At 37.2% G+C, this 11181-nt stretch overlaps 1 protein-coding gene across 3 annotated transcripts in view; it reads right to left on the reverse strand.

Moving 5' to 3' along the window:
• Positions 1-10477, reverse strand: part of LOC124870922 (target of Nesh-SH3) — a 44024-nt gene extending 33547 nt beyond the window's left edge. For 2 of the 3 annotated variants that reach the window (XM_047369785.1, XM_047369784.1), the window contains exons 1-4: positions 10192-10477; positions 473-652; positions 264-332; positions 27-159 (exon numbers count right to left, since the gene is read on the reverse strand). In XM_047369785.1, coding sequence (XP_047225741.1) covers positions 27-159; positions 264-332; positions 473-652; positions 10192-10288 — 479 coding nt within the window. In that variant the 5' untranslated portion in view covers positions 10289-10477. The remainder of the gene's footprint in view (positions 1-26; positions 160-263; positions 333-472; positions 653-10191) is intronic. The other variant, XM_047369786.1, reaches the window with a different exon arrangement.
• Between the last annotated feature and the right edge of the window lie 704 nt (positions 10478-11181).

The raw sequence follows: 11181 nt of genomic DNA on the forward strand, positions 1-11181 counted from the left end.
AGATAATGACGACTATCTACACTTACCCATCTTCTAAACAGTCATTCATAATGTTCCCTTCATAGGGGGTTTTCAGCAGTGTCCCCCAGGACAGAAGGACTGAGGTGGGGGTCACCGACCCAATGACCAAATGTAGCGGCTTTTCCAGTTCCACTTTACCTGAAAACAAATAAGTGTATTACTTTTACATTCAAATCACTGAGATATATTTTGGAAAGAAACCTTGCTGTGGTCCAAGTGATGATTCCTTTTTTTAAACATACCTTTGCACTGCTTTTTCACCTCATTGACTGGGATAGGCTGTACAGCTATAAGATACTTGGGTTCAGCATCTAAATACAGGAGAAACATGAGATTGGGTGTTAATGTGCTCTTAGACTCCACCAATATATTCATCTCTTTTAGCTGACACTGAAAGACCAAACAGATTATGTTTACATAGTAATTGTGGTGCAACTCCACCCCATCTTACCAAACTCAGTCTCATATGGCTGTCCGTTCTCAGGCAGCTGAATGAACTGTTTGGAGAACATGCTGCTGCCGTACCCCAGGATGTAGCCCTCAAGCTTGGTGTCAATGTTAGGACGCAGAAACTTCATCACGATGGTGTCTCCTGTGGCGCTGATGCGGACTTTCATATTCTGACGTCTCACTGGTGAGGCAGAGAGGACATTGGTCACATTAACATTATATAAGTGAAAGTAGACATGTTTATTCTGATAACATTTAAGTATTAAGGATGAGCAGAATGGGCTAAACAAAGCCATAACATAGATAAAAGGATAAAAAGTATCACAAAATACTCAATGTAAGTTCCTGGAATTTACAGGTTACTCTGTAACTTACCAGATCTTTTCCAGAAGTCACCATGTACCTTCTCTGATTATGTCAAGAGCTTTCCAGAACGTGCCAAGAACTTTCCCCAAATCTTTCCAAGAAATTACAAGGTACTATCCCAGAAGCTACAACTTAATTTTCATAACTTTCAAGGTCCTTTCCTGGAACATTCAAGAACTGGGGTGTGTTTTGAGCTGACTTTAATGGGGTACATTCCTGAAACTTACAAGGTACTTTCCAGAACTTACCAGATACTTTTTGAAAAAACAATCTAGCAAGTACATGATAAGTTACAGTAAAGTACCCAGTATTCTCTGGTAAACTATAGGGGAAAATAGCCGGTAAATTCCATGAAAGTTCCTTAACGTAACTGATCAAATCTGAAATGTAACCTCTAACCTCTGGGAAGTATGGACCTTATTATGTAGTGCTAGCATTTTTTATGCCAAAAGGATAATTAAAGCTTCTCCTCATATCAAAATAAACTTTTCTGGATTTTTTAAAATAAAAGTATAGATGTAGAAACTATGATATTTATGATAAATTCATCAAGAATTGCAACAACCTCTTGTAGCCTCTCCCATCAGCTATTTAAAGGAATGGGGGCAGATTACCTTTTCACACTGGGCCAGGTTTGTTTAATTAATGAAATATCACCGGAAAACTGCTTTTTGTATTTACTCAGACTATCTTTGTTTGATACTAAAATGAGCTTAAGTACCTAAAACATCTGAGTGAGACAAAAGGGCACAAAACAGAAGAAATCTGCAATGAGCATTATAAATAATGAAGTACTACAACTTAGACACAAACATGACCGGTAACCATTCACGCAAGCCTAAGGGCGATTTAGAGAGGCCTATTACCTTAACATGCATGTTTTATTACTGTGAAAGGAAGCAACAAAAAGAGCTGAAGGTACTGAATTTGTCTGGAATAAAACTGTAGTTTGGGAAAAAAAAACTAATTTCTCATTGAAAGAAGACCAAGTGCAATTTTCACACCAGATTGTCACTATATGCATCAGGACATTTGTAACTTTTACCTCACTTAACTTGATATTACTGTTTCTTATTTCATTTTAAGTTCAATTTATTTATTTAGTTTATTCTTTAAACCTTACTGTCCAAAAATAGAGCAACTGGGGCACGGTGCCTGGCGTAGCGGTAGAAAGCTAACCCCATAAAGAGAGGCCTCAGTCACTGACTCAGACTTCCCAGGTACGAGTCCCGACTCTGGAAGCCTGTGCTCCATGTCTTCCATGTCTTCTACTTATATAAAATAAAGACCACTAGTGGCACAATAAACCAATTAAAACCTTTTGGTCATAACTGGTTACTCCGGGCCTTCAACCTTATGTGGAAATCATATTTGGATCTTTGAACATGAAGTCTAAGAATCCCTGCTCCACAATCTACAAGAATAACCACTCCCAATGCCCAATAGAGCAAGACAACAATGTCTCCATCATCCTACATAGGACTAAATGCTGCTTTTGGTGGCATTCTGGAGACCAGCGAATGCTAGTGGTTTGAATGTTTGCAGCTGACAAAGTTTGGACTATGTGTGACATGAGCTCTCACTGAAGACAAACATCCTATGTAGGTACATGTTTAATAATGCTTTAACCAGATTCAACACTTCCACTGACATATTAAACATCAGATTGTTATTTCCAATCACACAAACAGCTCACCTGTGCAAATATTTGTTTTGATGCAAGCATACACTCAGTATAGAGTTAAATTGACCTGCATTTTATTCTGTACTGGCACAAAATGTGAGAAACCGAGTCTGCTTTGTCTATTTTGTCTATTTTTGCCTCTGATAGAAAAATTGTCACTTTATACAAGATGTGGCGATAAAAGTTGAAGAACTGAGACAAATTAGATTTGACATGGAGTGAGAGATTTAACTGAGAGCTGGCTGCAGCTAATGGAAAACAATAACCATGCAGGAAGACTTGGATGCGAAATAGTGAGAGTTAGATTTAAAGTTATTTTGTTAATTGTATTTCCATCACTTCTGTTTCTATTTATTATGGTTTTTTTTTTCATTATTTTGCACTGAAAATCCCAAATGACTGCCTAAAACCCCCACTCTTAAAACAATGGAGTGTTTGCCTGGATGAGGACCTGCACTGTGTTCTCCTTAGCATATGTCCTTGGCCAGGACTGGAGCTCTGAAAGAAATAATGGAACTTTGTGTTAGTGGTGCTGCCAGAAGCTGCAGGACGCCAACTCAGACACTGACAGTGGAAGAGGGGGAAGCCCTGGATTTGAAAAATACCCTCATGCTTTTCCAGCTGTGTTTTGTATGAAAACTGCATTCATTTTGATTCTCCCATAAATTTTTCTTGATAAAACGCAACAGAGAATGTCTCTTAGGACAAGAGACTCAGACCACATGAAGCACTGACAAATTGAGAAATCACAGCCAACTAATTTTGATATCCAGAAGAAGCAAACATTGAATCTGTCCTGTGACAACCTGTCCACAGCCTTGCCATTTGGCCCACACAGCAATAAAGTTCTGTTCTGGCTCATCAGTGTTTCCACAATACATTTAATATACTTTTGGAATGAATCCAGAGTCCTGGAAAGTAATAAAATATTTTACAAAGACAAATAACTGTCATGTTCTAACTAATAAAAACAGATATGCAGCAAAGTTATGGTGGGTGGTTTAATAGTTGAAAATTTAAGAAATGGGCATATTAAAGATATGTAACTTTACCAAAATACAAGTTACCTGAGTAAAATTACATCTACACTGTACTTAATATCACTGGTTGGATTATTGAACAGAAAAACTTCTAAATTTCTAATTTTGGCAAGAAAATCTTCCAGCAGGACAATGACCCTAACACACAGCTGGAGCTACAATGAAACGGTTTAGATCAAAGCATATTCATGTGTCAGAATGGCCTAGTCAAAGTCCAGATCTAAATCAAACTGAGAAGCTGTGCCAAGACTTGAAAACTGATGCTCAACAATATTCTCCAATCTCACTGATGGTTATCTATTTTTTATGAAGTAGAATGGGAAAAAAAGTTTTGCTCTCTAGATGTGCAAATCTGTTACAGACACATTTCATAAGACCTACAGCTGTAATTGCAGAGGTATGAAACTTTTTGCAGGCTGCTGTGTACACATTTGAACCCTGCTTTCAGGGTTAAGTTATGAGAAGATTCACCTTTGAGGCACAGTAATGGGGTGTTTCAGGTTTCTGTGCTGGAGATGGAGAAAAACCTGGCTCCTCTCACCGTGGAGATAGAGACAGATGTTTGATGGTGCTGCTTGGCATAGCAGTCACATTCAGTTAAGGCAATGAAGTGGGAAAATCTATAAGAACCCCATGTCAGTTAGAGACATGAGGTTTTGAAATAATTTAGCGGGTGATTTCACAACACATGATCTGACCTACATAAACTCTAATGGGAATAACTAATATTTTCAGTGCTGTAATCCAGCACTGAGAATATCTCCAGTAACCCAGCACACACCTCTCTGACCACAGGCTCATCTGGAATATTCACATATCTGGCTCTAAATGCATGCATCACCTTAAATGCTGGCAGCAGAAAGTTGTCCCTGGGATTCTTATGCTTTACCTCAAACAGTTATGCTGCTCCCATGTGGGTCTCCCCACTTTCACACCAAATCACCACCACAGCGTCAGACTCAGCTGTGAGCAACAGCTGTTTCTTCTTATCCTTGCAGGCCTGCTTTATCCTTCTCCTTCACTCACTCTTTGTGTCATCTGCATTATACCTTCAGCCTGAGTCTTAACTTTCCAAAAAATTAATCTCCTACTTTCATCTCTCCTGCCACATTTACCACTTTATTAGTTTGATCATGACATGAGGTTCTGTTTGGTCTGGCATGACTCTAGTTTAAGGATTATTTATTGTGCCAAACTGTGTCACTCACACAGTGCCATTGAACTTTTTCATATTATTTTACCGTTCAACCATACGGAGCCTGCGAGGGGACATGGGGGGAGTTTTTTTTCTTTTGCGTCCCCATGCAATACTTTTGCTTTCGCTTGCAATACTTTGTGGGAGAGTTTCCAAACCAGATAACTGCAAAAAAAAAAAAAAAAACACTACACCCTTTTTGAAATTTATTGAGTTTTATTTTGAAATCGGCCTTAAATATAAGGATATTCAGTCAGACTTAAAGACAGTTATTATCCACAAGCAGTCAGACTACTGAACTCTGGACAATAATACTGCTCTAAACCACATTTGTGACACTTTATGAGCTTATTGCTGCTTCACGATGTGTACTTTTTTTATTGCACACCCTTAGTGCTATTGTTTTTATAGTGAGTTGAACGGTTCTTCTTATCACAAGCATTTCATTGCAATGTTGACTGTGTGTTAACCTACATATGACAAAATAAACCATATCAATGCCATATCAGTGCTGTTTGTTTTGTGAACAGTTTGTCATGTGTGTTGCTGTTCCAAAATGCACAGCTTTTTAAGGTGATTAGCAACTTTTGCGTGGGAACACAAAAAGTATAGCGAGCGAATGCAAAAGTATTGCGTGGAGACGCAAAATAAAAAAATACCCCCATGTCCCCTTGCAGGCTCCGTACAACCACAACCTTATTTTGTGACGATTTTATGTGATTGTTTTCTGAATTTGTAACCATTCCAATCATAGTGGACAGTGAGGGTCCATGAACATGACCTCAGCACCATCTATCATCCTATTAATTCTGACAGACATCCTAGTTTCTGGTAAAGAAAGGCATCCCCACAACATGATGCTGCCACCATCATGCTTTACTATAAGGATGGTGTGATCAAGGCAAAGTGTTAGAACAGCTATAGTTATATTTAAATTAATTTGCACATGGATGGACTTATTTACTAATTGAAGGCAATTTAATTTGATTGATGAGGTTCAAAGTAAAGGTGGCTGGACACAAATTCACACCTTTACAATTATGCACTACGTTGTGCTAGTTTATCTCATAACATTTCAAGAAAATAGATTGGGGTTTAGTTGTGTCTTCACAAAATGTGAAAAGGCATAAGGTTATGAACAGTTGTGCAAGGCACTGTAGTTGATTTCTTTCACATTTTACTGGTGATCAAACTCATGAAGATGCAGACAGAGGTGTCCAAAAATGATAAATAAAGCCTTGGAAATCATAATGAAGCTTTTGTAGTGATATACGGAGCTAGGTAGTAACTAGTTACTCCAGTAACTTTAAAAAATACTTCTAGGAGAGGTTTTACTGCACCGTACCTTGTACTTCTAGTTGAGTAATATTATTTTGAAGTAAGGCTACTCTTACTTGAATACAATTTGTGGCTACTCTACCTACCCCAAGTTGGTTCACTGAATAACGAACAAGCATGTTTTTACCAAAAATGCACCAGAGACTTATGGTTTGTAAAAAATCTTCATGTTTTAATGTTATTTTAAAACTGCTGAGCCTCAAGTGAAGATACAGTAAACAGTAGATATTGTCACTGCAAATACTTTGCACTGTTATAAACATGGTAAATGGATTGAATTTATATCACTTTTCTAGTCATACGACCACTGGGCTTTACACTATAGCCACATTCACCCAATCGCACTCACAATACTGATACACAGACTGGTAGGCAACTTAATGTTAAGTGCCTTGCCCAGGGGCACATCAACATGTGGCAGGAGGAAGTTGGAATTGAACCCCCAACTTTCAGAGTGCAAGAGGACTGCTCTTCCCATCGAGCCTCAGTCACCCATGTATACATCACCTACTGAGAGAGAATTGGTTTCAAAGGTTTTATGTTGTGGAAAACTGACATTTGGAAATGTGTGTTTCTTCTGCCGGAAATTGTAATTTTATAATGAGGTGATTTATTTGTACTCATTTTTTATTTTGTTATTCTAAGCACCAAAACACGCACGTAATTTTAGATTTTGTCTCTACGATTACCAGTGATGGAAATAATGGCTTTAAAATAAACACCGTTTCTAACAGTGTTACTTTTTTCAGTAAGGAGTAATAAAATGAGTTACTTTTTTCATTGTTAAAACACTGTTACCGTTACCAACAATTAAATGGAGTGCGTAATAAACAAAAGCTACTCTTGTCATCTGTTGTGGCTCACAGCCACACGAGATAAGCTTTTCTTCTTTGGCAAAGGGAGGAGCGAGACAATTGCATAAGTGATGATGATTGGCTAATGTAGAGTAAGCTTTCATGGTAAGCCAATCAGAAGCAGTGTTCAGTTTACACACAAACCACAAATGCACACATCAGCCCTGCTCAGGCAAACTAGCAGATGTAAGCTGCAATAATGGCGGGTCTGGAGGGAAAGATTGCTTTTCAAAGTGGGAGTGCAGACACTACTTTATTCTCCTTGAGTTAAAAGGCTAGAATGTACATGTGAAGTAAATATGAAAAGTCCAGTGTAGGTAAGCTAATTGTCTATGTAATTCCACTTTATCCAGCTGGCTTGTAAAACCTTAGAAAAAAAAATGTAAATTCGTAGACATATTTAAACTTAAAAAAGTAAAGCAATAGTTGCTTTCCCTGTTAACTAGTTACTTTTATAGTGGAGTAAATCAGTTACATTTTGAGAGAAGTCACTAGTAACTATAACTAATTACTTTTTTAACTAATTACTTTTTTAAAGTAACATACCCAACACTGATGGTCACATGATTTGGACACATAAAATCAGATTAAACAGTACTACACAAGTATTCAGTATTTAGCCTTTTACTGAATACGTTTTAGACTTACTTAAGTAATTTTTTGGATGACAACTTTTACTTATAAATATACTGAAGTAGTGCTACTCCTACATAAGTAAAATCTTTGGCTACTTTATCCACCTCTGGTGACACAAAGTCCAGAATACTTTAACAATAATGTTTTTTTTTTAATTCTTTGATCCAAGAGCAAAGACATTTAACGCTGGTAAAAGGAAAAAGCTTATTAAATCTAGCAGCCAGAGCTGGCAGCCAATTTAACCCAGTGTGCAGTAGAAATGCTGAGTCGACTGTTCTGATTCTAGGTAAAGTTTTCACCACTTTACCTAGAATCACATTTACTGCCACTGACACTTTCAAAGGGCCGCAGAGAACAGAGTTATAAATGGAAAGCATTATCACAAGTATTCACATGTGAGAACTGAAAAACTGCAGTAACAGGACAATGTCACAATATGGAAAACATTTGTGGAAACTTTGTCTGCTTTCCAAGAATGTAGGAAGAATGTGAATTAGACAGAGAAGGTTTAATATGCTGTAATCTACTTCTTATGTAGAGTGTGTTTTATGGTTGCTAAAAGGGGAGGTAGAAAAATAACAATTTTTAACTTTAACTTATTTCTAACTATCAGTAAACTAGAAAAGATAGAAACATATGCATGTATATATCAAATAAAATCTAGAATATAAACAGTAAAAATAGAAATACTTAAATTAATAAATATAAAAGCTTAAAAAGCCTGGTGAAACATGGGCAAATGTGTAATCATATTTACCTGCAGCAATGTTGCTTCTAAGATGAACGCCCTCCAGAAATATTGACACCTTTGTATAAGATGTCTAAGAAATCCTTAAATAAATTCACTTTTACTGCAACAGCATTGTCTCACACTAAAAAGTTGAAGTAAATCCAACCATTAGTTTGAGCCCATTTAATTACCAGTGCAACACTTATTAGCAACCCTGCCTTCTACGGTCCCATTTTGACAATAGGACAGTGAGCACTTAGTCTTCCTCTATGATGATCCATTTTCAGTTTTCTGGTAGAGGACACCAGATTCAAGGTTAAAGTCTCCTAATACTTAAAAGACTCCTTAATGCTATCCTGTCTATCATGGTTCCCAGTGCCTTTTGAAAATAAACAGGTCCACAGCATCACAGATCATCCACTATACTTAGCAGTAGCTTTGAGGTGCTTTTCCAGTTATTGAGCCTTTGTTTTTCTCCAGATCCATCTGCAGTGTTTGTTGCCGTAAAGCTCAATCTTACTGTTTCCTTCTTGAAAAATCACACATTTCAGGTTAAAGTCTCAGGAGAGTTTAGGAAACTCCTCACATTTCTGATGGTACAAAAACAGGCTGTTTCCTAGAAAACGGTTGGGATACAGATAGCTTCTAATAGTTGTTATGGAGACTTATGAATCTCAGTATGCCACTTTTTGTTCTAGTTAAAATGAGCTTTGGATTTTTATTTTACCTCCCTTACCATCCTGTTCACTGTGCACGATGGCAAGAAAAGCTTGTTCTTTATCCAGTTCCTGTTTTTCCAGTTGTTTTAAAGTTTTTAACTGATGCTGCGACTTAGCAAATTTAGTCAAGCAGATACTATTTGTGGCAATTTCTTTATTTAGGAAGATCAACACACATCTGCCTTACTTGTATTGCATGTTTTGTTGTCTTTCCTGTTTTGAAAAGCAGCTGTGACATCTCTTATTTGTAAGTCTTATTTTGTAAGTCATGCATAACAAACTAAAGGTTCATACACTTTGGTCAGAATACATAAAAAATGGTTCAGTTATAGTTTTAGGGTGCCAATGATTGTCTCACCAGTGACTTTGTTCAAAATATTTATTTTTTTGTATCAGATTTATTTTATCTGTGAATAAATTTGCTCACATAAAAGACTACAATTATCTAAATTATTAGGAAACAAACTGAGCCTAAAAAGCAAACAGGGGTCAGATCTGTTCCAGACAAATGATCTAATCATTTTGTTTTACAAGTCAAGTCTTTGACTCCCAAACTGGAAACGGTAGACCTATTTCGCTCCGACTTTAGGACATAGGAATGTGGAGAAATGATATGGAACCCTCCAAAATATATTGTAAAAAAAGAGCTCACACATATTTTAATTAAATTAGTTAAATGACTGTCTCCCTTAGAATTAGAGTTCAGCAACATTTAACAAAATCAGGAAACTGAATCATGTTCACTTTAATATTTGTTTACATTTTCGGTTTGGGAAGAAGACAACCAAACACCTAGATTATCCTTAATGCATGACTTACAAACTGATAATCTATTTTTTTATCTAACTATGGACATATGTACTTATGTAATAAAAATAAATTGTGTGTGTTATTAATTTCTTTATGAATGTCTTCGGTGCTTGCAAGCAGCATCCATAATTCTGCATATTTAAATAAAGTTCTTTCTTTCCTATTTTATCCAGTCTCACATTCTATTACATATAGAGAAATTACCAAACCACTTATGGAAAAGACAGCTTCCATTTGCATTCATCTTAGACAGTAGAGGGACATCTATGACGTCCATGAAAACCAATAGATGCATCAAACTCATCTCATCATATGACACATGATCAAACTGGTGCCGGAATCACTCACCTCTGCTCCTGTGAGAAGTTGGAGGAAGGGACAGAACCATCCCAGTGAGGAAAGCCATGAGGAGAAGGAGCAGAGAGCAGTGTGAGTGCTGCTGCATCTTTATCAGTCTTTGGTGTAAATGGTCTGCAGTGATCTAAGCTCAGGGGTTGAGTCCAAAATACAGAGGCTGTGAGAAGTTTGTGCTTCTGCTGCAGGAATCCAGGTGGTTTTCCTGAGTGGCTGAACTTCTGTGGATGCTCTCAGTAACAGTGCAGCTCTCAGGACTGGGAGTGTGGATGCTGCAGGCTGCTTCTGCTCCATCTATAACTCTGCAATGGAGGGAGGGGACACGAAAAGCAAGGCACACCCAATGTCCTCACACTCCTATCTCTCAATTTCTCTCTCCCTCTCTCTTTTTGAAACGCTTTTCCCCCTTTTTCATTTCATTGTTTGTTCTGAATAAGATGCCATCTATGGTTGTAATTCTTAATCCTGAGTGTGATTACTGGAAGATGAGGAATCTGATTAATCATATTTGTACATGTTGTTAGTACATCGAGAGTTGTGCCATATTTGGTCACTATTACTGTTAAAGTAAAGTATAATTGTGGTAAAGTAGTTCTAACACTTGTCTCCTGGAGAAATTATTCATTTCTGAGTAACTTATTCCCATTTCCCATTTTGTTACATTTAAAACTCAAAATTCAGTGTATTTTATTGAGATTTTGGCAGACGAACACAAAGTGGGGCACAATTTTGATACAAAAAAAAACTACAGATGTTCTTCTTGCCTGGTCTGTCACTTGAGGTGGACAGCCATGTCTTGGTAGGTTTGCAGATGTGCCATACACTTTTCGATTTTCAGATGATGAATAGAACAATACTCTGTGAGATGTTTAGGGTTGGTCAAACTCGTTTATAACCTGGTTCTTTTTTTAAATGCTCTACAACGGTCTCCCTGGCCTGTCTGCTGTGTTCCTTGGTCTTAATGATGCTGTTTGTTCACTAATG

Source organism: Girardinichthys multiradiatus, chromosome 7, assembly GCF_021462225.1.
Source record: "Girardinichthys multiradiatus isolate DD_20200921_A chromosome 7, DD_fGirMul_XY1, whole genome shotgun sequence".
Lineage (NCBI taxonomy): Eukaryota > Metazoa > Chordata > Actinopteri > Cyprinodontiformes > Goodeidae > Girardinichthys > Girardinichthys multiradiatus.